The sequence below is a fragment of the Zasmidium cellare genome (genome assembly GCF_010093935.1).
Source record: "Zasmidium cellare ATCC 36951 unplaced genomic scaffold M409scaffold_15, whole genome shotgun sequence".
NCBI classification, from domain to species: domain Eukaryota; kingdom Fungi; phylum Ascomycota; class Dothideomycetes; order Mycosphaerellales; family Mycosphaerellaceae; genus Zasmidium; species Zasmidium cellare.
The window spans coordinates 69190-95614 of record NW_022986959.1 but is presented as its reverse complement, the minus strand read 5'-3'; the positions used below and the strand labels follow the sequence as shown (position 1 = coordinate 95614).

Sequence of the window (26425 nt, the reverse complement as noted above, 5' to 3'; positions counted from 1 at the left end):
CCACCTCCTTCCCACCCTCGTCTTCATCATTTTCACAACTTCATCTACGAACCCCCATTCAACTCCCGATCGATCGCCTCATCGACTTCATCGCCCTCCATCGTCACAGCGTAAAGGGGCATCTTCTCCATGTCGATTTTGTACTGCAGCTCAACGTAAGCTCGACGAGCATTGTCCGAAGACTGTTGGAGTTCGGCGATCGTAACGTCCTGCTCGGCCTTCTTGTGGTTGGCCGCGTACAGTTCCATGGAGGCTTCGTTGGAGCGTTGGATGGCGGTTTCGGTCTGCTTTCGGGTTAGCTCGAGATGATGCTTCAGCTGCATGTTGTGGAATTTCAGCTCGTGTATCTCCGTCATCGCCTCCTCCAGTGTGGTTGGGTTGGTGGTTGATTGAGACATGCTGTTGCGTTTGATTCGGGCTTTTGACTAATACGTTAAAGTTTTGTGTGTTGATCAATTGCTCTCTAGCCGTAGCTCTTGGCTGCGAAGGCTTCATGTCGGGAGTAGCACTATAATAGCGGATCCCAAAGACTCGTATAACGCACGACACTTACCCTCGTTGGTTGACGTAACTGTTCACGGGCCATAAGGCAGACCACACGAGAACCGAACAAACTGGTACAATGCCTTCGAGTTATTGCTCGTCTCGCGAAAGGATCTTCATCACAACACACGCTCGCTAGTGCTGGCAATGATATTGAGCGCCTTCACGGGGTCTGTGAAGATATAGAATTGTTGATTTCGCCATGAACGAGGAATTGTTTGATGTCAAAGCCGAACCCCGTAGACAATGAAGCTCATAGCGATAGCGAGGCGTTCATAAGCTAACAATGCCATAGTACCCTCCAGCAACGAGCCTTCAATGCATGAATGGGCATGCGATGCTATAAATGTTGCTGATCTAGGGCAGAAATGTCATACCAGACACCCAACCCTTGCTCGCTTCCCTAGAAGTACGACCCAGCACCCTCCACGTTCAAACACTTGGTCAGTACAATCAACCCACCGACCTCCCCATCAGTAACAATCATGCCCAGCTCCAATCGCCGCTGCGTGGTTAAGGCAGCTTCCCATGCCCATCCGCTCCGCTGGTCGGCCCACCGCCCCCAATCAACCCTCATCCCCCAGACCACCACAGTAAGCTCGAGGCCGAGAACAAGAGACTCAAGCGAAAGGTAAAAGCTCTCCAGGAACAGCTAACCCTCAAGACCGGCGAGGCCTCTGTGCATGCCAACTATCTCCAGCAAGCCTTCCAGTCCCTTGCAGTGAAAGATCGACACATCAACCAGCTCCGGGAAAAGGTAGAGTTGGCTACAACAGCTTTCGCCATTCTGCGAGAGAAGACTGATTTGGAGAGGATGCCATTGTACGCAGAGTACTTGGAGGGAGAATCGCTTTGGGAGGCAATCATGGCTGAGGTCACCACGGATCGTAGTATGTGGATATTGGAGCACCAGGCCCCGATCTAACAGTCCCCTTGAGAATGTCATAGTCGTATCGGGGATGCAGAATTTGTTAGTAGAGGAGGAGAGGGCCTGAATGGGGGCCGTGCAATATGCGCTCGTATGTAGACCACATCCCAGAAACCATCGGCAAGCACATCTTAAGTACCTCTTTTCGTACCGTCCAATCACGAACATAGTGTAAAACCTAATGAGTAGCATCATATAGCGTCTGATCTGGCTTGATGCCTGTGGTGTGTCCTTGTGCTTCCCTTCGGCTGGCGACGGCATCCATGCGCGTCTTCTAAATATCAAACTTTGTAGCGTATTGCTCCTGGCTCGTGATGTTTCTTGTCTCGTATGATTGGCGCCCAAATCTCGTAGCCTTACGCCGAGTCCTGTGATAGGGATAAAGCTCCTTTGGAGTTTGTTGTTGGCAAGAGCTCCCAGCAATAAGCCTTTTCGAGCGTAGTGACAGCGAACTGTCTCTTGTAGCAGAGCGAATGTCCCATGGAAAAACACTGTCACTAGCCTTTGGAGCCAGCTACCTAGCATGGTCGGCGAGTCTGCCGAGGAGAGACGCGGATATACTCGTATATAGGAAACGAGAAGCCCCAAGGAGAAGCCTGCTGGGAATTCTAACGTGGAGTGCGGTGGAAACAAGCTTCTTAACCCTTGCTGCGCTAGCGGAATCGGGCATCCTAGCGGCAGGCTGCAGGTGTCCGTCGTTTGAGAGCAATCAGAGCTCACATGTATATATCTCCGTGGATCCCTAGGGTACCATGCTTCCTGTTCGATGTTCGATCCCGTGTCTGCTCGCTTAGTGTCGGGGTGGCCCGCCATTTGCAGGTGAATTCACCCCTTTTCACGTGCAGCAAACGCCACCGGCTTGCCGCGTCGAAAGCTATCTTAAGCCAACATTGCGCCGAGATCTTGCTTCTGTCTCCCCGCCTTCTCCATTGCAACCATCCCAACCACCCCAACGACACCATCGCCGCCCCCGTTCTCGCCCGCTTGTTCTCGGAGAAAGATGGTCAATCCGAAGCGCACCGTGCGGGTGTACCTCCAGCGCCCCGGCCTCGACGCTGAAAAGCGTCTCATCAGCAGCCTCCCCCGCGACAAGCTCCTGGAGCATAGCGCCGAGTTCGCGGCCTTCCTCGAGTCCTGGCCGGTCGACGACGAGTCCCAGCGCGAGATCGTCCTCCCAGAAGGCTCCCCCTCCGCCCTCCAGCATGTATTCGGCATAATCAAGGCCCACAGGGGCCGCCAAGGGCTATACATCAACCTCAAGGATCTCACGATCCCGCAGAAGCTTGCCGTCTGGAACGCCTGCCAACTCCTGGACATTCGGCCTAAGGATGCTCTGAAGGCCGTCGGCAACAACCTCGCATGGGTCATCTCCCACGCCAAGACAACACCTGAAATCATGCGCGCGACATATGACTGCACCATAATGTTCAAAGACAGCAAAGACAAGGACCAATCGAAGCTTTGGCACAGCATGATCCACCAATACGTCTGGGATCTCATCCACGGCAAATTCGAGGAGCAAGAAGAAGAAGCATTGATCGATACCTACTCGCCATATTCGGAGCTCGCCGCCGCCATTGATGCAAAATACGATGAACTCAAAGCCAAGTACAAGGTCTTTCATGCGAACCGCGAAGAGAACCATCGTCGTCGTGCCAATCGTCGGATCCGCCGGACCTATGAGCGTCGTGATGCCGCCAGAGAGCGAGTCATCGAAGAGGTCGCAGCTGGAGTTCGACCAATGAGTGAGAGATTGAGGGAGGCAGTTCTGGCCCGGGAGCGAGTGCCATCATGAGCGAAGGCGGACAGACATGGAATGAAGTGGCGACAGCATTGAATGGATGAGAGGTAGAGGACGGACAGGATACTCCAGAGACTGGAAAGCAACGCAGCCATGGGCTGCGGACAGAGATGAATTGTGTGCAAAAGGACACACACATGGATAGAAGGAGACACGAAGACACCATACAACAGCGATGGGATTGATCAGATGGCTGGTTTTCGGCGAGGAAGACTTGGCTACAGCGTGCTACAAGCAATCGTATGAAACGGTTGGTCGTGAATGGGCCAACCAATGGGTCAAACCTCTACAACACTGTCTTTGATACGAGTGTGTGCCGACCCTCGTTGGGTTTCCCAAATGCTTTCAACTGCTCTTGTCTCTCCGGTATGACTCCTTCTGCGACTGCCCATTCCTGTCATCTCCGACTTCCATGATCCTCGTACCTTTCCCCAGGAAATCCAAGCAACGCTTTGATACTATAATCACCCGTCGGCTCCAGTTCTTCAATAATGAGGCGTCCTGTACGACACCTGTATATATCCCAGGCAAGTCTACCACTAACATCTTACCACCAACACCCATAACAGCATTCACATTCGCACTCGATTCCAGCTTGGCCCAGGAGACTTGGAGAGCTAGACAGGAGGCATGGTCGGAGCACACCTCTGGGCCTATCAGCTGGGCGACACTATCGTGCTCGGTAGCAGAGCACGAGTAGGACGTGCAATTCTGGGAATGATAGTCAGCTTTGTGCTTGGATCTGGACGAGACGATAGTTGACGTGGTCTCATCTGTTCTCAAGTCCTGGTCACTCCCTTCCTTCTGGCCCACGCAGAATACAGCATGCTGATCCACAGCCACTCAAGCATACTCCAGGAACAATTGAGTATAAAGATCTCTGGCTTGATCCCTCGTTCTACTTTCCGTACACATCTCCATTCGTTTGACCAAATACTCCCAAGGGATCAACCTACAAACAACACAGCATTGTCTGTTGGCGGCACGGAAGCCTGTTGAAACCACCGGTGCAATCTACTCATCTCAAAGTTCTGAAGAAATTCCTGGAAAGAACAAGGCGAGTACAGGAGAAGCTAGCTTTGATGCCTGGTTCCGCCATGGAATTTGCACGTGTCCAAACAGAACAGTCCTTCTCGAATGCATCATCCACTCGTGGGAAGGGCATCGTCCCTTCGTCTCTATCCTCGCCGCAATACGCCTTCGCCACGATACATCGGAGTGGAGTACCAGCGAGCGTGGGGACTCGAGGAAGATCTGGAAATGGCGAACAGTGCATGACTAGAGCCCGCAGGCGTGTGTGGCAAGTCAAAGGTATGAACTGTGTCATCAAGTGCTGGTTTCGGCCCTCCATTATTCCTGCGCCTTTTTCTCCGTCCCTGATACGATACACCATAGGGGAATACTAGTCATCTGCAGAAATCTTACGAAGACGTGGGTGAAGTGGAACCTGCTATGAGGTCTTGTGAAGTCGTAAATGTATTATTTCCGAGCCGACGTGCAGTCTCCCTCTCCGCGATGCCCTCGTATCTGTTACTGGGTCGAAGACTGGCCACATAGCGTCTATCCGCTGGACTGTGGTTGTAACTGTTGCAGCTGGAATTCCCTTACCAAGGCTTGACCTCCACCTGGACAAGAGGAACGAACCAGTTTCAGACGGAAGTGCTTACACAATCCATCTAATGTCCCTGCGTCTTCTCGTCCGTGGCTGGTCCTGTCTGTGGTATGTATAGAATTGTCGCCTTGGTACGCGATAAGAATCGCTATCGGGAGAGAATTTGGGCATCGAAATTACAATGCGAACCTCAGAGACATGTCTGGCGGGGTTACTGTAGGAGTTGACACGGAAGTATGACGATCCTTCCCCGAAGATCTTTGTTCGTCGCAGGAAGAATGTACGTTGTTGACATACTGGTAATCAGAGAGTACTCTGGGAGAGTTGTTCCATGCCTAGGCCATCCTCGAAGGAGAAGCAGAGGCTTCGAGCGGACCTCTGTCCCAGCAGATGTGCGATGTTGTAACGGAAATCCAGGTCTATTCTTCGTAGAATCCACGCATGTTTGTGTAGGACTTGGGCAAGGTGGATTGCACTAATGGTTCAGTGACTCAGAGAAGCGAGGAGAGATATCTAGGCATGTGACGACCCAACTGAGGCTAGAAGGCGGCCACAATGAGGTTCTAACTGAGGGTTGGAGCATTCACATGTTACGAGAGGAAGGCAAAAACGGAACAAAAGCTTACCAGAACTTTCTCTGGAACCTTAAGTCTGTCCAAGGGGCGATGTATAGTACTTATATACTTGTGAGGGGAAGGGGATCGGGGATATCATGTACATGTTAAGTCGAATTTCAGCCCCTGACGCCCCTGAAAGTTTCGGCCTCAGGCAGCAACAGCTGCAAACGCAACGCGCCAAGCATATTCGCTCAAATCCCGCTCCCATCCCTCCTGCAACAACACCATCCACACCACCATGGCTCTCGCTCGGCTCTTGGCTACCACTGAGGCGGTGGAGATGATCTTGGAGAACTTGGATCCCCAGAGCCTGGTCGCCGCCCGTCGCGCGCACTACCGCTTCCGCAATGCCGCTCTCGGCGCGCCCGCCTTGAGGCACAAACTCCTCCTCTCCGCCCACAATTCTCCATCGTTCGTCTGGCGGTACTTTCACCGCGGCCATCATGGCACCCACAGGAGATGGACTGTGCAGAAGCCCCCAACTCGCTGGTATAATTCGCCGTGGGACTCATACTTCACCATCAAGACGCCGAACCCAACGGTATTGAGGCGGACACACGAGCCAGAGTACTACAGTGAGCTCGGGAGGTGGAATAATATCAACCAGCCAGAGTGGCAAACACTCCTCATCGCCCTCGACGCCGCCCACGATCGAGCCCGGAGCCACACGCCCTGGCAAGAGCGCGAATGCTGGCAAGATCCTGAATTCAGAATGATATGCTTGCCTGGAATCGACCGGGTTGACATCCGTACGAGATTCTTCCCCGCCGAGCTGGACAAGGACTCGATCTACCGCGACATGTTCCTGTTCTACGAGTACACACCAAGCGTCAAGGTCCACTACCAGCTGAACAACAAGCGTGCGGGAGGAGAAGAATTGTGGGGCGTGCAGCAAGTCATGAACCCCGAAGGAGTACGAACGAGAGATGTTGTCAACATGCTGCGTTGGGAGAGTCAGGGAATGGACACCAGTGGAGAGTGGGCGGTCCAGATTTCGGTGGATGGCGCGATATTCCCCTCAGAGATGGAGATGGCTATGGTTGATGATGGAGATGAGCATGAAGAGTGGACGGCACGTCGGAACCCAGCAAGATTCGAAACTACAATGTCAAGGATAAGGAGAAGACGGAACAGGAGTCGATGATGGAGAGCTGTTCGGGATGGCACAGATGAGCACGCGAGAGTAAGCGGACACGAATGGATCGAGCATGAGAGGAGGCCAATCTGCCTGTGATGGAAAGAGGGAAGATAGCCTTTGATGGATAAGCACGAGAATGAAATGGAATAAGCTGCTCGTGACAGCACAGAGGATCTGAAGCGCATCAATGGTCAAAATTGCAATCCAGTCTCTATATTCATTCGTCTCTTCTGCCCTAGGGCCACTGTTTGCAAGAACACGTCGCGCACATCATCACGAGAGCCATCGTATAGCGTCAGAGATACAGCACTGGTCAATCACCTTGCCTGCTCTCTCGCCGTCTCCAGACCCAGACTCAAGGCGTCAGCTGACGAGCGATCTGCCCGTCGCCACACCATTTCCCTGCTTAACCAGGGGAAGCAGCGCCCCGGGATGTCCTGCATGGATTCACTCCTTGATACCCTCCAAGTCCCGTCCTCTCAATCTACGCCGGGAAGTCTTGGCCGGGGAACCGGGCCGTAGGCAAAGATACGTCTGACTGCCGAGATCTGATCCTTTCCTAAGATTCTGTCCTTCACATCCATCTTTGTGGCAAATGACGGCAATTCGATTCAGCATTCGATCAGTACGCTAGTCTCCGACGTTCCCGTTCCTTCGCATGGACGTTCCATGGGTGCCACAACCACCCACAGAAATGGACCGAACGCTGTCGTTTTCTACGCGAGGAGCACGGCGAGATTGGCTGGTGGTATTGGCCAGGTCGCAAGCAGCTTTGTTGAGTCTATCAGGCTGTGGAATGAGCCTCGGAGAGCGTCGTGCAACAGTGGGTCGCTATACTCGACAAGGCTCTTTGATCTACTGCAACGTGCACCGTGAATGCACAATTAGCTGGATAGCTACGTCTTGGTTCAGGCCGGGGTTTGGATATCGAGCTGTCAAGACTGGGGACATCTACTCATCGTCTCGGTCTGGTCATAATGATCTGAAGGCGAGGCATGACGGATGAAAGTACAGCAAGTTCCATACAATTCATTCTTGCAGCGGACGACCTTGCATGCATGACGCTGGGAACAGGGGAGCATGGCAATGAATGAAGATGTTGCGAGGGATGAAGCAAGAAAGGGCAAGGTATGGACTGAATACCAGCATTTATGATTGAACAACGAAACTAAAGTGCGAGCCATTGAAGCCAAGTCTGAAGACTCCTGTTCTTCTGCTATTCGCACTTTCTCTCGTTTGTGCAAAAGAACTTGCCATCGTCATCTCAATCTCTCCTGACAATCGTACCGTGCAAGCCCGCCAGACAGAGGCGTCTTGGCCTGGACTGGCCTTTTGCATCAACTGTACAGAGTGCCTTCTAGCATCCACTTTCAATCACTTCGAGTCTGCAATTGTCAGTGCCGGTCCCACGTAAGTCGCAAAAAAGTGTTTCACTCACAAGCCAAGTCAAGAGTTGACGATCTTCGAGTAGCCGATTGGGTGATCGAAACGACTCAACTCCTCGTACTGCGCCTTGGAGACCACCGTCTTCTGCGCAGAGTTCTGCGGCTGACTGAAGTCGACACTGGCGAATGATCCCCACGGACCGCTGCGGCGCTCGGCCCAATCCTTTGGATGGGACTTCTTCAGCTCCTTGGCGACGTCGAGGAGCTCTTGGACAGTCGCGGCTTGGGTTTCAGCCACGGCGAGCATCGGAACGAGGATAACGCTCTTGCCTTCCTCGAAGATAGGGTCTTGGGACTTCTCGCGGTAGTACTCCGAGACTCCCACCTCAGCCGCGTATCGGACGTGAAGCTCGACCGTCTGGGGCGGATCGAGAATACGCATCTCGCCGCAGGAGGGCGGAACTGCTTTCTTGTCGTCATTATGGAGCTGGATCTCCACCCAGGGGCCAGTGCGGAACCAGTACGAGAAAGCCAAGACGTTGCCGTTGAGGTTGAATGTTTTGCTTGGGTAATCTTCTCCCATAGTAGGGCAGTCGCGCATCACAAGTCCGACGTCGAATCTCTTCAGCAATGGGTTTGGGGTACCGATGACCACATCCTCGGTGGGCGTGGCACGCGTGAGGGTGCTGTCGATGTGCTCTTGAATGATGGTCTTGATGATCTTGGAGGAGTTGACGATATCGTGGAAGTCGCGGTCCACGCGGGCGGCGCTCGAGAGGAGAAACAGCGGGCGGGCGTGTGCGAGTTCGATCAGGATGATCTCCACCAGTTCGGCTGGGAGGCCGACGCGTGGAGGGCGATACAGGATGAGCGCATTGTCACGGCGCGGCTGAAGGTGTGTGGCGGCGTACACGAAGCGGGCGTCGGCGCGGGACTCATCCAGTGGCTGGCCTTAATGAGGCAGCCTCTAAGTATCTCGATAACGACGAGGCCGTCCATGGTGTTGATACGACTATGGACAAGTTGGTGGTGGATGGTGTTGTTGGAGATGGGATGGGATTTTGGATGACAGTGTGGAAAGTAACTTGCGTCAGGACGCCAAGATTCATGCGCTGGCGGCGGCATCGGCGCGGAAAAAGTCAAAATCCGCTCGGACCCTTTTTCACCCCTACACGCCCCACGACACCATAGCATCGACAAACGCCGTATTTTCAGAAGAATACTTGCGAAAACCTCACACAAAGGCACCATGAACGACGAAGAGCGGCGCGCAGACGCCTTCATCACACGTCCCCGTGTATATGGCGTCCGCGGACTCCCGGCCTCCCTCAACAGCGCTACACCAGACAACCGCGCCAACCTCGCCCGAATCGTCCACCGCCTCGCCGACTTCCTCCAAGCCTTCATCACCTACCGCCTGCACCCCGCACGTATTCCCATCACCCAGGATTACCACGCGACTGTAGACGCGTTCGACGCCATCGAGACCGCGATTGAGCTGGTCAGAGGGCTGCGACTCTTCGCGTTGGTCGCGCTTCATGAGAGATGGGGCGGCGCTGGTGCGAGAATGATATTGCCAATGTTCGGGGTGAAGAGGAGCTTGTTGGGCGGGAATGTCAAGAATTACCAGGTCATGATGAACAGATTGCTCCTGGATTTGGCATCTGCAGGAGACAGAGAGGACTGTGTGGTCCATGAGGTGTGGTTCGAGATGAATGTGATGGGCAGCTTGGGCTTGACGCGGGTGTACCGGCGGAGGAGAGTGGTCGAGGACCCGGAAGCAATGAGGATCGCGGCTGAGGGAATGGGAGGTCAACAGCTGTACATTCGGGACCCTAAGATGGACTCGGCGGGTACGTTTGATCTGGTAGAGCTTCATGTTGCATCCTACTGACGGCTTTCAGGAACCTTGACGAGCGACGGCAGAGACGACCAAGCCACCTTCATCCTGCTTGCGGTATTGATGACCATAGCTTCCTTGCTATCTCTGGTTGTGGCAGGTGTTTTCCTCTGAGCAGCGATCGAGAAGCCGACGAGCATCAAGCAGGAAACCACACACGAAGAGAAGGATGAGTAACGGCAACAATAGAGTCTTTCGAAGGTCGCAGATCACGGACAGAACGTGGCACAAAGCCCTCCACAACACAGCATTTATTTGACGCCTTGCAATCCCACAATGACTCTTTGTGCCGAGTTCGATGATCCCCGGGCTGCAATCCTCGCAACAAAGAAGTCATGGCCAGAAGCTCCTCCACTATCGCCATCCTGAGCATGCTGTTGAAATGCTCGCATCAACTTACACCGGGCGATTCACAGTATGCAGGTTCAAGCAGAGCGTTAGGTCTTCAATGCCAACAGCAGCTCCCAAAGTCCTCTGAAGGCCAATGACGACCATGGAACCAACTATCGTGGAGGACAAGCTATGCCAGACCGACAGCACACATCTAAGCACCCTGGCGTTCTCCGTCGAAAGAGAGGATGGAGGTTCATGGCAGCCGACTGCCGTGTGCTTCGGACTCAGGGCTCTCTGTCAGCTACACTTTACAACATGGGCTCGCACGTTTGAAGCCACCAGCAGGAAGGAAGAAGACGGCAGAGGGACTGGGCGAAGCTTGACATGAGTAAAATATGCGTTGGAGGAGCTGAGTAGGCTGGCGAAATGGTGCGAATCATCAAAGGCTCCGATTCTTTCAAACACATCTACTGTGTGCATCAGAAATACATCGTATGATAATTCTACATCCATCGTCTCGATCTTGCCGTAGTCCCTGATTCCTGCTTCCTACCGTCCCTACTCACGGTCGAGTCCTCTCAATCATCAGTCGCACTTCGACTTGATGCTCTCGCTGCAGCGTAAATGGGCTTACCGAAGCTGTGAGCGGGCAGAAAGAAGATGCGAGATTGCCAATACGATTCAAGCTGGGAGCCTGACTTGCTGGAGACATCACAAAAACTTCGAGTATGGAGCTGTGCTGTCAGGGAGGGTTAGTTTTGAGGGGCGAGGGAAGCAGAATGATCGTCGATATTCTGTCAAGTGAAAAAGAAGATATGAAAGTGTCAAACTCGATATTGAAAGCAGACGCGCGTGATTTCCTGATGCTACTGTTACAATGCTCCGTTTCCCGTGATGAAGTCCATCATGGATGATGTCCATGTATCCCCAGACTCTTCTGTACATGGGCGCCCTCCCGACTCATTCGCATAACACATTTTGGTTCTCTTCCCCCCATTGCAGTCTTGTTCATGTTTTCATCCCACAATTTAGCATTCAATCTTGTCCAGTCTACCATCCGTCATCCATCACAGTGTTCCCATCCTTGCGACTATCCGCGAGAGTAGCCCAACGACTGCCCAAGACCAAGCCACGGATGGCCTCGAATCCCTCGAAGTCCGTCTCACAGTTGTCGAGCTGCTGGTTGAGGTCCAACTCAGCCTTCGCGTGCTTGTCGTAGCCCCCAAGCTCCTTCCGCGCTCTCTGCTCCTTCAACTCCTTCTCGTACTGCTCGACCTCATCGCGCATGGCCTCGATCTCAAACCACTTGCGCGTCTTGGCGTAGTTGTGGAGCTGCTTCGTGACCTTGTTGTAGAGCTTCCTGTCTGCCTTGTTGAAGACGGCGTGGCGAGATGTCAAGAAGTCGTAAGCTGAGAGCACCCACTCCATGACGAAGTAGTCGTACGACTTCTCGAACGCCGTGATGGGAAAGCGGTCTCGCTTGATGTCGACGAGGACCTGCTGGCGGATGAGAAAGTTGCACTGGATGTGCAGAACTTGTTGGCGACGGCCGAGGTGAGTGTAGTGCTTGTCGTAGTCTGGCAGGTGCTGGATCGCGTCTGTGTCTCCGATGCCGCCGAATCGAGTCATCTGCTCAACCTTGACGTGCGGCGCATGGTCGGGACCATATTGAATGGCGATCTCGGTCTCACGAGCCGCGTGAATCTCCTGAGGAAGCATGATGGAAATGGCGGCGTCCTCGCCGCCGTCAGACACGTGCAGCTCATTCTTGAGGTGGGCCTCGATGTGGAAGTGCTTGCTCAGGTTCTGGAGCGCCTTCAACACAGCCGTGGGAGCCTTGGCGAGCAGCAACATGAGGTCGATAGCAAGCACTGGGGTAGCTGAGGCCGCCATGCAGAGCTTCGTGAACTCTTGGAAGCGGTTCGCGGCCTCGGGGTGAGTGACTTGCCAGTCCGCTGTCGCAGCGTGGTATTTCGCCGTCAAGGCGTTGGCATACTCGCGGTGCCGCGCAAGGTGATCCATGTTTTGCTGCTCGTGCGAAGTCTACAGAGCGTGCAATCGACGGCGATGACGGGCCTCGAAGTCGTCGATGTTGGTGGGAGGTGGAGGGCGTGGAGGAAAGGTGGAGTTGCCAATGTCGTCGCGACCCTGACCGAGCTCTGGAGGAGCAAAAGTCGTGTCGGACTCGTCGAGAGAGGTGTTGGCAAAGTAATCGACGAAAGAGTTGGCGCGTCGGGGACGGGTGTGTATGTGGTCGCGGTGGTTGTTCGCCATGGTGTTGGAGCTGTCGGGTGGCGGGTGAAGTTGAGTGTGGTTGGTCCGTGCGTGCTTTGGCGAAGATTCGGGATGGGCAGGCGACTGGGTATGGTAGGTGTTCGCGGTTGAAGAGTTTTTGCAGTTGAGAAGCGAATAAGAGTCGACGAGGTATAAATACTCAGCAGATTGGGTAGTGGTATGTGTCGTCCTCAAACAAGGCCTTGTGACTGGACAAAGCCAACCATCTAGTCGCCAGTGAATGAGAATCGCCATTTATTTTTCTGTACAATGGCATTGTTCGACTTCGCCGACTGCGATGGTTGTGAGGCTCGTCGTAAGGCATTGGTCGACGAAACAGCCTCGCTCAATGCTTGTCATTGCCAAGTACTCTCAAAGCCTCAGCGTATCCAGGGTCCTGTCAGCTCTCAAGGCAGGTATGGTCCAGTCCAGGTAATAATGATTTGCAGCAGCAGCAGCAGCAACAGCAACAGCAACGTCGTAAGCAGTGGAGTGGATTTCATGTCTGATGGTATGTCTTCCACATCAAGTTCCAAATCTAGTCCAGATGGTGGTGGAAATCTCATCGTCAAGATGTTGACGTGAAGATGAAGCGTGTATATGTAGTCTTCATGAGTTCCGATATATTGCAGATGATGAAGCAGTGTCTTGCGCCGTTGTTGGGAGGTCGGCGAGATGAGTTGTGGTGTTCCGAGATTTCAAACAGTAGATGAAGTTTGAAATATCGCTGAAATCTTTTGTTGTGCTTGATGGAGCTTTGTTGATCGTTCCCAATGGAGATGGATGGAATCAAGCTTTGCCTTTCAGGATCCAGTGTGTTGGAAGACCATTGAGAAAGGCGCTTGTGTGTGTTTGCTGATCGATGTATCCCATACGTCGAAAGCGTTGTTGTTTGCAAGACGCTTCAAAGCATTTCGACTGACTGCAGCGCTGGCGACCACCTTGAGGACTGATCGATATGTTGCTCTCGTGCGATGTTGACAGCTCGAAGATTGACCTTCTTGTCCTCGTTGTTCTCCGGAGAAAGAGTGTTGACGTTGATGTCGATATCGATGTGGATGGTAGGGATGCTGATGATGTTCTTGGGATCCTCTTGACATGGCCTGTGGTGACCATGACCTCTTCACTTAGCTACCTGCTGCGCGCCGGCAGCAGGCATTGCCCGGAGACGACCGTGGGGAGGTATGAAGTAGGCTTTCGCCTCCGCCCGAAGGCACTCATAAATGAGATTTTGTGAAGGTGTGGACTGGGTGGCCCGTTCTCAGAGTGTGGTACCGGGTTCATGGCCAGCAACCATAGACGGAAGCTGGTGTCACCTTTCCCCAAACACCCGGAAGCAGTGGTGTGGTCACAGGGGATCGGACCCTGGTATTCCGTCCACCCCATCAATCGCGACTGGCGGCCTTGTTGAAAGATTCGTCCGCGAAGACTCCTCTCTCTGTTCGTATGCCCGACCCAACCTGTCTCATGCCCAGTCTCGCCGCCCGATAGGCCTTGCAATCCGCGACCCGGTTGCCATCTGACGTGTCACGCTTTTGCCATCGAGTCAGGACGAGCAAGTTCAGCCAACGCCCTTCGTTGATGAGCCTTTCGATCTCCGACACGAGACCCACGTTGATGACCTGAGTCACCCGCTTTGAACTCATCGCTGGGTTTGCTGGGGACCGAAAGAGCGCCATCTCGCACAGGGCATCCATGCAGTCCGTCACGATGGTTACTGTCCTCGTCTCTGGTAGACCCAGAAAGTCGCCAGTCTTTGCCTGCGTCGCACGGACAGAGTCAACCAGGAAGCGAACAGCTTCTCGGATGGCGATGAGTTCGAGTGGTTGCGCGTCTTCACCTGCGCCGCGAATGACGTCCCACTGGCCCACCCAAAGACCAGGAGACTGCTCGAACGTGAAGGCCGCGCCTCCTTGTCCGCTTTCGAGAAGCGAGCCATCCGTCCACACCTCCAAAACACCAGAACTCTCCATGCTGCTGCTGCTGTTGTTGTTGTTGCTATTGATGTTGCTGCTGCTGTTGTTGGGATTGTTATTGTGAAAGTGAGAAGAGCGTTGCAAACGCCCTAGACGTGCTCGCTGCAGCGCGCGCTAGTGAAAGTCTAATTCGCTGCGTCAAGGGCTATCGAAACCTCACATTTACATTTCATTCACTCAGATATCTCTCCGGCTCCTATTGCATCAATTGTCCCCGTCATTCAATCAGTCTCGTGGATAGGTGCACTACCACGGGGATATCTGAACGTTTCAGGGGTGTGCGTGATCCCACCTGTAGCTCTGGTTCCTGCCTATTCGGGCGTGAAAGCCGTCTCCAGGGGTAACGTGTAATATCACTTCTACCAGAACCACAATCATCTCCACCAGATACACACGGTTCAAACACCACTATAGCCTTTCCAGCGTCATGGTATCTGCAATCTGCACGGAGATGAATAACAGTTGAAGCCCACCTCACTCTACTCAGCCTCTTGACATCCCAATCCCGTCGCCGACCAGAGCGCCCCTTGATAACTTATATCTCTTCGCATAACCGCAACCGCTCTTGACTACTTCTATACATACCAAAACCCCGCGATCTCTCCGTTGGCATGATCTCATTCAATGAAACGGAGAAAACCAATGGAATATCATGCACATCCATCCACCAACAACAGAGCACATGTTTACGACCACACGACGGTGGGCGAGACTCCTCCGTTGTTGAATTCCGTATCGTTAGTCTGGATGACCCAGCACTCCTTTGGCTTGTTCATTCTCCGTATAACCGGGTCCTCGATGTGTTTTTGCGTCCATATGACGCTGCAAAGCATCCCTTGCATCGCGTTCGGGTCCGTTTTCGATATAGCACATATCTCATCACGCATGCTCTTGCGGGTGGCCTCAGCATGCATCGCGTTTGAGTCTATGCAGACGACAACAAGTTGACACGAACACGAGTGGCTGGCGTCTGTGGTTGGCGTATCCATACTTGTGGAAAGTCTGTGGGCACATCAGTATCAAGACGCTTCTCGCTTCATGTGGCATCGTGAGAGGGTGGAGTCGTAGAGCGCACACTTCGTGACTGGCGCTGAAGCGTATGATGGACTTAGTGCACACCAAGGTGAGCACTGACCGGGAGTACGCGGCAGGCTCATGAAGCTCAGGTATTATTAAAGATTGATGGTCATATATTGAAAGAAATAGCCATGTCTGGAGAGCGTAGGATTTTATAGTGTAAGGCAGCAATGCGAGAAGGTAGAAGGAGCACAGTCCTGTTATATCTCGCCTTTCGGTTCCTGAGATACCACAGGGGTGGCAAAACAATCTAAAAGAAGTAGCGCGTTGCGTGGTAACCAAGACGGGAAATGAAAACAAAAGGCAACTGAGAAGTATTCCGGTGGGGAGACGAACCGACGATCCAAGCCTAAGCAGCCCCTGACGCATCTTCCATAACCTCGTCTTCGTCTTCCTGGTCGGGCATAGCTTCAGCTGTGGCTTTCTCCGCCGCCTCGTCCTTCGCCTTCTCCAACCGGTCAAGGTACGACTTCATTGTCTCCTTGCCATCCTCATCCCCCTCAACCTCGTCAATCCCATCCTCCATCTCATCTCGAGAGCGCTTCCTGGGCTTAGCCTTCTTACCATACGGTACGGTCGAGAAGCATGGCTTTGAGGTCACAGCCATCTTTCTCTTCTTGATGCTGTCCACCTCCTCATCAGACAGATCGCGCACCTTCAGAACATCGATGATCTCCCGCACGCTTCCAGGCATGCGCCAATGCCAGGGATCGTGTACGTGAGCGATGTGATCAACGAACCCCTTCAGCCCGTCCTTTTGAAACTGGCCCTTTGACGGGTTGAAGTTGCCTCCGCAAACCACGCAGGCGATCTCGACCCAGTTGCCGTCGGGATGGCGCCGAACGCAGGAGCATCTGGCGAGGAAGTTACCGGTCTTTTTGCAGAGCGACCAGTCAGGGAATTGCTGCTCTTGGTCCTTTTCGACCTTTTCCTCTGCGCTCGTCTCATTCTCCAGCACCACCATCTGCACGTATGGCATGCCTTTGTCGCCGCCGTTGAGGATCTTCTTGACCTCGTCCATCGGAACCTCGCGATGAGTGCAGAAGCCGGCCGCTTCGTCCAGTGTCGACTTGCCTGAGTAGCCGTGGTACTTCTTGATGTGCGTCAAGAAGCCCTTGATGCCCTTCAAGAGTTTGCCGTGGTCGTGAGATACGTTGCCTCCGCACTCTGGGCAACGCAGCTCGACCCAGGTGCCATTGGCGTTCTTCACGATCGTAGAACTCGACGGCAAGTAGTCCCATGCCTCTGCCTGAGCCAAGAACTCGTCAGCGGTGAGCTTCGTGGCTCGCTGCTGGAACTTGCGAGCGGCCTTCTTCTTCTTCTTTCGGGGAGGCATGTTGTCAACTTCAGAGTCTGCAGCATCAAGCATTGCTCCAGGAGAAGGCTGGGGCGGGGTGGAACCGCTTCCAGCTGCAGTTGGTGGTGCAACGAACTGCGGGAGATCTGCAGGAGAATTCGAGGCCCGTTCTTCCTTGACGAGTGTTTGCTGATTGCGGATGATCGGCTGTCTGGGTGGCGGAGGCGTGCTGCTGGGCTGCTTCTTGACAACGGGTTGTTCAGTCTTGACAACAGGCTCCTCTTTCATGAATGGCAAGGTTTCCTCGTCGTCCTGGTCGTCGTCTTCTTGGAGATACTCTGCACAAGTGTTCCCCTTCCTCCGAGAGCCGATGGCCGAAGACTTGCGCCGACTCGGGGCTGGAGATGCGTAGTCCTCGTCAGAATCCTGCTCCTCGGACTCGTCATCCTCATCGTTGCTCCCGTCGTCGCCGTATCCCGACTCGGACTTTTCGAGACCAAGCAGCTCTTCCAGTTCAGGGCTACCCTCATCGAGCTTGAGCGTTCCCGAGATGTACGCGTAAAGCTTCTGCAGGACTGATTAGCAAGGGCATGATCAAAACAGAGAATGAAAGGGGTGATGTACTTCTCTGCGCAATTGGATCTGCTCCTTGCCCTGTGCGTTCTGCTTCTCGACCTCGCGATGCCTCTCAAATGCGACGCGATATTCCTTCAGCTTCTCTTCGCGGGTCTTTGCCGCCTCCTCCAGCGCTGCATCCATCTCGTTTGCTTCTGTCTCCATCTCCTCGTAGGCCGACTGAATGCGGTCCATGGTGTTTGGTGCCATGGCAGGATCTGTGACGGTGGAGATAGACGAGTGGTTGGTATGTGAGAGGTTGGCACGATGTTGCAGAGATGCGGCGTGTCGAGCGGTGGTATTGTGCAGAAGAATTGGAAGTGTGGCGGGCTTCGCTGCACTGAGACCCAGCGTGCCAAGGCCTTGACGTCACGGCCTGCATTTGGCAAGTGAATGTTCGATGCGCCATCCGCCTCGCCGCTCCCATCGAAACTGCGTATATACAAAAGAATTATAACGCGAAGAAGATGTTATACCTGAACGGAGAGATTCACCATGTTGATACAGGCCCACACTCTGAGGGCGCGGCCTTGGTCTATATACCTCTGAGAACAAAGAACAGACATCTACAGATTGCTCGCCATCTGCCCGACTCGATCAGAAGAATCTAGTGCTATCCACTCACACATGCACAAACAGAAACATACTCAAATTCCCATCCGTTCCAAACAGATCGATCCCAACCGAAAACGCCCGCCCAGGAACTCGAACACACCCATCCATCCCTGGCCTCGTGACGATGCCTCCTGCACGTAAGACGAACAGCTCGGCTGGGTACAGCAATGAGGAGGATGCTGAGCCTAGCACGCCTCTGTTTGCTGCCATGCCTGACCAGATCGCGAACAACTGCTTCGGTCTTTTAAGCACGAACAACACGGCGAGTGACAACAAGCCACAACCTTCGCCCGGTGTCCCAGCAGCTCGTCTCTTCGGTATACCAACTACTCAACCCCTAGGCCAGTCCGTCGGTGGTGTCAGCGCAAGCCGCCAAGGTGGACTCTTTCCCTCCAGCGCACCATCGCAAAGAGTTGACCCCGCCGAGGCCCTGGCAAAGCTCAACAGGTAGGCTTAGTGGCGATGGGCACGAATGAGGAGTGAGACCTCAGCACTGCAGGCGTTGGCATCTTTTGTTGGACGGCGTGTGGCTTGGGGTGGTTAAGACGATGATATCGTCGTCACAAGGCCATGTGCTGCTTCGATTCGAGCCGCGAGGCTGCGGTCGGTAGTTTTTAGTTCGCTGCAGGCGATCGCCATGCAGAATTGCTGGCTTGGGCGGTTCGGCGGAGGGGATGTTGAGGCTGCAGGTCGAGAAGGTCAGGCGTGATCATTCGCGTTTGGGAGCGGACTTGTTGAACTAAAGCATCAAGCAGTTGTCATTCGATGAGGATCCTGGATATGAAATCGAACCAAAGTCCCGTCACAAGCGTACGGACGCCGACGCTATCGTCGCCATTGCCAGGGCCTCCACTTTAATGGCGATAAAGTACAGGCGATCCGGCATCGGCACTGCACAGCGAGCAAGACTATTCAGGACTATCACGTAGAGTCATCTGCCTAGAGATCACCGTGGAAGCTCCTCGTTGTCACAAAGATCGTAATAATAGCTGCATAGCGGACAAGAATCCGCGCAAGACTTGTGATTGGGCAGCGATATCAACGACCATTCGCTTTGCGTCTGCCCTCCGCGTATAGCAGCTCAAACAGACCTCCCATGCTCCACAGTCTCAAAGCCAACGCGGCTCATCACTCCCCGGCCGACAACTCCCATACTCAAACTCAAACCTAACACTCTCCACGCCACCCTCCCCCTCAACCCTCAAAATCCTCCTCCAATCCAAATAAACCGCCTCCTCGCCCTCCACACCCCACCGCATCACCCCCTTCGTAAACCGCCTCTTATCCCACAACTCCCCGTCCCCAGCGCCATTCGACTTCCTCGTCGCAGCCATGACCATGGGTGCCATTTCGAAGATGCCCGTGTCGTGGCGGAGTTTGAAGTCGGGGTGGAGGGCGTGGAGGGAGGCTTGCACGGAGGGGGTGTGTAGGCCGACGTTGCGCAGGAACCAGTTGTTGAATTGGTTGAGGGAGATGTCGATGTTGTAGGAGCCGCCGGTTGAGGAGCGGAGGAGGAGGGCGTGCATGATGGAGATGGCGCCTGTTAAGCCGGTTCTAGAAAACGCTGTGTCAGATCATAGGTCATAGGCTGCAATGTCTCGAACGCCTACTGTGAGTCTGAGTTGGGGAGAAGTGGCATGACTGGCTCGTCGAGGCCTAAGAACTTGCCCTGCTCCCACGATGCCCCTGTGACCTAAACTTCTGTCAGTCTCGACCTTCTGCACAAGGTATGTTTGCAACTCACGCAATCACTGATCTGCTGATACCCAGCCCGATGACTCCACTCCCCATTCCAGCCATAGCAGTTCTCCCTGCAATACACAAGCCCCTTGCCACGCCTTCTAGCAACCTCATGAGCCCAGTTCCTTCCCAGCCCAAACTTCTCAAACGTCCCAGGTCTGTAGCTGCACACCACAACATCGGCTTCTTCGAGCAGCTTGTTGAGCTGAGACCTTCCTTCGGCGGTCTTGATGTTGATGTCGGTGTCGCGCTTGCCGATCTGGCCGTCTGAGATGAAGATCAATGCTTCTGGTTGAGCTTCTGCGGATACACGCAGGACTTCCGCACCCATGAGCGCGAGGACTCGGGTGATCGTCGGACCGGCGATGACTTTCGTCAGGTCGAGGACTTTGATGCCTGCCAACGGACGATCGGTCGTCTTGACCTTGGGCCATGCAACTGGCGGAAGGTGTTCGTTGGCGGTTGAGATCTTGTAAAGAGGGTCTTGTATATTTACTTTCCCATGGGGTGTTTCGGCGAACTCATCGGCGGTGAGACATGTCACGCCTGGTTGGCGCCATCGGTCATTCGCTTCAATCTCGAGCGACAGACTGTCCCTTGCGGCTACGGCAGCTCTGTAAACGTCTTTAGTGCCCTCGATGTTGCCCTGAAGATCAGGACGATGGAGTGGCAGGCCGAGCATGGTCAGCGTTGGGTCGGCGTTGAGGCTTCCGTGCAAGTGGTAGAACTTCCCGTCCGCGGCCTTGTAGCTATGAGGTGTTAGCAGTATATCGTTCAATGTCTCTATCGGTGAGCATACATGTTCGACAGGTGTGTTCTGTATGTCTCCCGCATGCTGCCCTTGTCGAGATGTATGGCTCTTGGGACGACTTTGCTCTCGATAAAGTGTTTCCCATCAACCTCGAATAGGAAGACCGAAGCCAGCATCAGAGTGGCGGAGTATGCGTCAACGACAATTTTCTTCGGCGTCGCAGTGTTGTACCGCTCCTCGCACATGGCGTTCGCAAACAGGCCGATGGTCGCCCACAAAGCGGATGCGGATTCAGACATTTTCAATGAAGTCGGCAAGAAGGGCTCAACTTCCGGCGTGAAGGAGACAGATGAGGCGAGCTTTTTCACCGCCCTGGGTATTTTCAAGGCCTCATTCTCGATCAAAGATTTCATCAGGATCTCCCTCGCCTGTGATGCAATTGAAGTTGGCGAGCTTCTCGAAGACTCCTTGGTCTGGATAGCGTGGCCATTGAGGTTGGAATGGGTTTCGACTTGAGCAGACGCCATGATGAGAAGTGACAAAAGTGTGCTTGCGGTTGTTGCCACTTTGAGTCGTGAGGCGGAAGCTGAGCTCGTCTTTTACCTTCACTGTGGATGAATGCTGCCGCCGATCTCAGAGCTATGCTCAGGTACCTTTTGAGATTATTCATCGGACTAAGCTCAGAATAATCGGTACCCGCCAGCCCTAGAACTGATCCGAGGTGAGGGGAGCTTGCTAGGGCAGTACCCGGCCGCTGTTTATTGCCGCCTAAGGTCGCTCCAACGGATGTGGATAGGGCTGGACGTTCTGCAGTAGTTGATCCGCATGTGACGATTCTTTCCACACCCTGATCCTAGATGCATTATTGATGTCTTGGTGGATGTGTCGCTGCAAAGTCTACGGCAATGAGTGATTCTTTGCCCTAGCACTTCCACTGCTCGCCGAGGTGCTGCAACTCCATCTCGCATTCTGCTCAGTCGAGGAAATCCCGAGCTCCTCAGCAGATCGACGAGTTGCTCATTCAAGCCACATTGGCGAGGCGACGAGCATGAGTCCCTGTCCGACGGTACTCAGCTCCGGCTGGCAGACGACGCGAGCCTCGATCCCGCTGATTTGGGTTGCTTTCCATCATTTTGCTGAAGTGCAGCGAATGCACGCTGGCTGGCAAATCTTGGCAATTCCAGCGAATCTCATCGCCAACTTCGTCTAGATAGTGCTCGCGCTGGACGTTCGTGTAGGCGATGTCTTTTGTAGTGTTGAGCTGGCTTCTGCTTGGGATGGATAGTAGATACTGAGTGCCAACAGGCAAGCTTTCGTCCACGGTCGAACGAAAAGCCATGAGACTTGGGACATTCGGCATGACGCTCATGGTGTGTTGACTGGCAGCGGTCCTCGTTTCAGGCGGACGGTTGCTGAGAAAGAATAGCGTCGCCAGCAAAGTAGAAGCAGCGAGATGTGGCTGCTGGATTTGCTGCTGTCTGCCGGGTCAAGGAGTTCGCAGGTGTTGATCTTACTGCATAGGAACAAGTACAGGGCAACAGTCCACTGCAAAAAAGTTTGAAGCTCCGCGATGCAAATTGGGGTTTCAGAAGACCCAACACAGCACAGAGTAAAGCGACCAGCGAAGGTGCTCAAGTGGACGTTCTGCGGGGGGAGTTTCTCTGTGCTATGTTGGGTCTTCTGAAGGTAGGCTTGAAGCACTTCTCTCCCACAAGGTGGCCGCCAGACATTCAACATCAACCCAGGGCATACAGGTCTCCACAGTTGAGGCTGTCTTTCAAGAGGGGTTTGAAGGTCTGACGATAAGCGGTGGAGGGATGGCTCTGTTCGCCACGCTTGCCTTTACCCTTGACCTCGAATCGCTCACATACGGCACTTCTGGTTGCTTCTGCTAGTTTCGGCAAGCGCGGTTGGAGGCCGATCTCACGGCAGCGGTTGGATTGATGTCGGTCTGCTGTGAGTCAGGGGAACAGCCTTGAACCAGGACCGCGACGATCGCATTTCTGAGGCACACCAACCTGATTCCCTTTCGCTACGGCATTCGTCTTACGGGTGTGACGAGGCTCTCGGGTCTTCCATACACAAATCTGGACGACAAGCATGTTTGTTTCGCTGAAGTTCGTGGCCGCATGCGCGACGAGCAAAGAAGCGTGGCTATGCCTGAGCGGCGTGGGCTGTATAAACCGACTTGTCGCTGGTCTCCTGGTAGACGTTCGTTCTGTCAATCCTGCAGGTGGGAGCTTGGAGCCAAGTAGCCGTGTCAATACAGCATGCCCAGGCAGTACGACACCAGACTTGTGCGAAGGTTCGCCGAGGGAAAGCACTTGATCGAGCCCGCCAGTCCGCTTCTTCTTCTCGCCAGGAGGTAGCCGCTATGGATAGATGACTCTGGTCTACAGCAGAGCATTTGCTGAACATGGCGCCAAGCGTCGGCGAAGTTGCATCGAATGACGCCGCTGCAGGAGGGGGCTTGCAGGGTCAGAATGGTCTGGCCAAGTGTTCGCCTTGGATGCAGCCATGCCGTTGGAGTCGGAGGCTGCCCAGCCGAGTAGGCCAATGATCCCAAGTATTATACAGTTCTGCACTGGTCTTTGTGTTCCAGACTCTTTCACGCAGATGCGCCGAGCGGGCGTCGCTTGGCAATACCGCGCCATGGGTAGTGATTATACTGGTGTTTTGAACAGCCATCGTCCGATGTGGATCTGAGGGCACCTCGAATCACCGTGGTTGATCTGACATGCTCTCTTTCTCCTTCTCCTTCTTCTCCTGGCCTCCCTACAGACTTGTCGAGTAGCGTGTCGAGCGCACCTGTCGAGTCCCACTGATCCGGTTCCTTCCCGTGGACCTCCTGCCCACGTCCGTGGCTCCACGACGCAAACGTGCCTGCTCATGTGCCGTTTTCGAGTTGTATTGTTTTCCACATATTCACGCACTCAATGCCTGTGAACCCGGCACCGATGGCTATCCTCGTCAGGCCCATGGTACCTCTGCATGTCTGTGGTCTCCAGCCTCTTTCTCCGATGCCCCCTTCGCCTGGCTCTCCTCAACGGCGTCGCCCTCCTCTTTCACATTGGCCACAGCCTCCTCGAAGATGATAGAAGAGACTCATGACTTTGGCTTGCCGCTCCAAGTGTTTCGCGCTGCGTCGGGGGCCTCTGTCTTCCACGGTGTACGTTCTGGGGAGTTAGCTCTTGCCCACTCTTGCTGAAAAGTCTAGGACTGCGCCACTGGCGCGGGATCCAGTTTGTGGTCAGGGAAGGGCCTGCATCCATTGACCGTCAGCTTGCCGTCGGTGAGGGTGAAGGCGAAGATGTGGGAGATGAAGGTTCGTTCGTCCACGCTGGCCTTCCGAGCTGTTGTTTGTTGCCCATTCCACCCCGACGTAGGTGTTAGACAAGGTGGTGCGTGATTGAAGTCTTCTCATGGTAGCGTGGTTGTGCTGCTTTTTGGTCTCAAGGTCGTGCGAGGACGACGTCTGTCCCTCCCACGGCCACGAAGCAACGAAACGCGTGATGGACACCGCTGTAGATGCTGACGAGTGGCCTTCTCTCCATCATGAGGTAGATGAAATCGAATAATGATGGCGATCATTTCGAGGACTTGGTGGATGAAAAATTCTGCGAACGCGCACCTACACGGTCGCAATCTGACGCCCACATCAAGCTTGAGATACAAGCACCACGCGAGACCCTTACAGAGAACGACGACGAGGAGATGCACACAAGGAACTTCGATAAGATGGAGATGAATACAAGCAGCTATCTACGATACACAACGACGACGAATGCCAATGATGATGAAGATGAGTGGCCTCCAGCCCGCCGTCAACGACAGTCAAACTGATGGCCTGCGGAGGATGTTAGCCAGCTGGGCCTTTGGGGACGGCCCAGTCACCCCATCAATACAAACCCGCCGCGCCGGGCGTAGTATAGAGCCAAGGTCGGTTGACCTGTCAGGTCGGATGACCTCTTGAGTGTATATGCCAAAATGCCGTATGCCAATTGTCGATGCCAATGTCGAAGCCAGATTGTCGAAGCCAATGCCAGCGCCAATGCCGGAGCCAGGGGAGGAGGAGTCACGATGCACGAGGGGAAGGGGATGATACATACCTGGTCGCCAAAACGGCGACCGCACGTGGTGGCGGGTCGGGGGGGCCAAAAGGCACCACCCCTTGGAAATGAAAACGGACTGTGTTGTGTGGAGAAGAAGAGTTGGAGGTTGGACGAGAATCGGCGGACTTTTATGTTGTCCATAACACGCTAGTGGAAGATGCCGCCGGTCTGGAAGATTCGCAGTGGAGAATGAAGTCTGCAGCCGGGATAGGAAGGTGCGGGTGAGGGAGACTTTGACGTTCGGACGGCCGAGTTGAACTTCGCGCACCCATAACACCCACACCACACAGCGCAGTAAGAGACCCTCCCGCCTCCCTTCGAAGTATCAAGGCATTGAAAGTATACTAATTCTCAAGCCAGCATCCCCAAGACAAAGACGATGGCAATGTTGCGAGAGCGGTAAACAATGGCCTGGATGGTAAGAACTCTGTGGAGATACGGTACTGATATGAGCGTAGGATGCGCATGTGGATGACGGAGAAGAAGGCGGGACGGGACACAGGGCCTGGTGAAGCGATAGCCCTCACGCCACTGCAGGCCGACCCGATAGCAAGACTCCACGGCGAGCTGCGCGACCTCATCTACGAGTACCTGACGACTGGGATGCACGTCCGAAATCCCCCATACGTATTCAATCGACAAGGTCGTCTTCATCTCCAGAGCGGCTCAGCCCTGACACGTTTTGGGGGAGATGCAGCGGGATTTCTCGAGACAAACAGCCAGTACCGCCGAGAGTTCAAGGGCATCCTCTCCGCAACCACCCTCACCCACCATCATGTCGAAATCGTCGTGGAAATGGGCAAAAGCCTGTCCACGCCTGCGTTCACCCGGGTTCAAGACACTTCTGGCCTGGTAGCTCGTGGCGCGTCCACCCTCACGATGTGGGTCACCCTCCGGAGCGGTGACAATCCGTCGTTCATCAAACAGCTCCTCAAGCCCACAGTCGTGCTCGAGGCGATCCTTGGGCAGCTTGTCAACGCCTACGAGAGTCAAAGTCCAACCTCCCCCTCAACTGAGCAGGTCGCCGTGTTCCTGCAGTTCGACGACGTACGCTTCAGCAATTGGGCCTCAACGAATGCCATCCTCTCGAAAGCGTACTGGAAGATCCTGACCTGGCGAGCCGTGCCATGGCTTCGTCGCCGCGCAGAAAATGTGCAAATATGAGACGTGGCCGGCGACAGGACAGCCGTGATGAGGAAGCTCGCAGTAAGCTCTCTACATTACGAACCTCTGCAACACCTGCTAACAGCTACACAGATCGCTCCCGATACAGGCAACACATCCTACCTGCCCGACGGCTCCACCATGCTCTCCTCGACTCCCGACCGCATCTCCGTCCTCATCCAAGATCCGACGTCCAGCAAGAGGTTGATACACGCCCAGTTCCGCCCGAATCAACTGGGAATCGCGGTGCTGTCCATGCTCTATGCTGTCATCAACCGTGATAACTGGAGGAGGATCCGGGCGCATCAGATGGAGATCGCTTGGAGCCGTCTCCTGATAGCTCGGAATCAAGTGCAGCAGGCAGTGCTGCACATCGTGGTGACGGTTCTCCAGGCAGTAGTGTTTGTCTCGAAATTGGCAACAAAGTGGAAAGCTTGGGCTCTGCAGCGAGCAGAAGGTCAGACTTCAGGGCCGGAAGAGATGGAGGCGTGATCGAAAGGACATCATCGTGGGAACAGGCCGAGGAGTCTTTGTGCAGGGCACACCA

General features: G+C 54.2%; 10 protein-coding genes across 10 annotated transcripts; 5 read left to right on the top strand and 5 right to left on the bottom strand.

Annotated features, from left to right (window-relative positions):
- Positions 1 to 44: 44 nt before the first annotated feature.
- M409DRAFT_22162 (uncharacterized protein) lies at positions 45 to 398 on the bottom strand (the record flags this gene model as incomplete). The annotated part of the gene is made up of 1 exon (XM_033806211.1): positions 45 to 398. One exon carries the CDS (start codon positions 396 to 398, stop codon positions 45 to 47), a length of 354 nt encoding a protein of 117 aa, XP_033668241.1.
- Positions 399 to 2471: 2073 nt separating this feature from the next.
- Positions 2472 to 3266, top strand: M409DRAFT_22161 (uncharacterized protein; the record flags this gene model as incomplete). The annotated part of the gene is made up of 1 exon (XM_033806210.1): positions 2472 to 3266. One exon carries the CDS (start codon positions 2472 to 2474, stop codon positions 3264 to 3266), a length of 795 nt encoding a protein of 264 aa, XP_033668240.1.
- Positions 3267 to 5739: 2473 nt separating this feature from the next.
- On the top strand, positions 5740 to 6645 carry M409DRAFT_53957 (uncharacterized protein; the record flags this gene model as incomplete). Its single annotated transcript, XM_033812532.1, has 1 exon — positions 5740 to 6645. The coding sequence occupies one exon, from the start codon at positions 5740 to 5742 to the stop codon at positions 6643 to 6645; it is 906 nt and encodes a 301-aa protein (XP_033668239.1).
- Positions 6646 to 8085: 1440 nt separating this feature from the next.
- M409DRAFT_53956 (uncharacterized protein) lies at positions 8086 to 9023 on the bottom strand (the record flags this gene model as incomplete). Its single annotated transcript, XM_033812531.1, has 2 exons — positions 8086 to 8858; positions 8936 to 9023. 2 exons carry the CDS (start codon positions 9021 to 9023, stop codon positions 8086 to 8088), a joined length of 861 nt encoding a protein of 286 aa, XP_033668238.1.
- A 250-nt stretch (positions 9024 to 9273) lies between these two features.
- On the top strand, positions 9274 to 10038 carry M409DRAFT_22158 (uncharacterized protein; the record flags this gene model as incomplete). The annotated part of the gene is made up of 2 exons (XM_033806209.1): positions 9274 to 9877; positions 9929 to 10038. The coding sequence occupies 2 exons, from the start codon at positions 9274 to 9276 to the stop codon at positions 10036 to 10038; spliced, it is 714 nt and encodes a 237-aa protein (XP_033668237.1).
- A 1269-nt stretch (positions 10039 to 11307) lies between these two features.
- On the bottom strand, positions 11308 to 12279 carry M409DRAFT_22157 (uncharacterized protein; the record flags this gene model as incomplete). Its single annotated transcript, XM_033806208.1, has 1 exon — positions 11308 to 12279. One exon carries the CDS (start codon positions 12277 to 12279, stop codon positions 11308 to 11310), a length of 972 nt encoding a protein of 323 aa, XP_033668236.1.
- A 3654-nt stretch (positions 12280 to 15933) lies between these two features.
- Positions 15934 to 17706, bottom strand: M409DRAFT_53952 (uncharacterized protein; the record flags this gene model as incomplete). Its single annotated transcript, XM_033812530.1, has 2 exons — positions 15934 to 17448; positions 17506 to 17706. The coding sequence occupies 2 exons, from the start codon at positions 17704 to 17706 to the stop codon at positions 15934 to 15936; spliced, it is 1716 nt and encodes a 571-aa protein (XP_033668235.1).
- Positions 17707 to 18235: 529 nt separating this feature from the next.
- M409DRAFT_53951 (uncharacterized protein) lies at positions 18236 to 18562 on the top strand (the record flags this gene model as incomplete). The annotated part of the gene is made up of 1 exon (XM_033812529.1): positions 18236 to 18562. One exon carries the CDS (start codon positions 18236 to 18238, stop codon positions 18560 to 18562), a length of 327 nt encoding a protein of 108 aa, XP_033668234.1.
- Positions 18563 to 19478: 916 nt separating this feature from the next.
- Positions 19479 to 21045, bottom strand: M409DRAFT_33832 (uncharacterized protein; the record flags this gene model as incomplete). The annotated part of the gene is made up of 4 exons (XM_033810307.1): positions 19479 to 19665; positions 19722 to 19804; positions 19856 to 20600; positions 20651 to 21045. Coding segments are annotated over 4 exons (1410 nt in total), but the record flags the coding sequence as incomplete, so codon positions are not given.
- A 2648-nt stretch (positions 21046 to 23693) lies between these two features.
- Positions 23694 to 26370, top strand: M409DRAFT_22152 (uncharacterized protein; the record flags this gene model as incomplete). The annotated part of the gene is made up of 6 exons (XM_033806207.1): positions 23694 to 23771; positions 23820 to 23927; positions 24167 to 24408; positions 25075 to 25113; positions 25173 to 25866; positions 25972 to 26370. 6 exons carry the CDS (start codon positions 23694 to 23696, stop codon positions 26368 to 26370), a joined length of 1560 nt encoding a protein of 519 aa, XP_033668232.1.
- Positions 26371 to 26425: the final 55 nt, after the last annotated feature.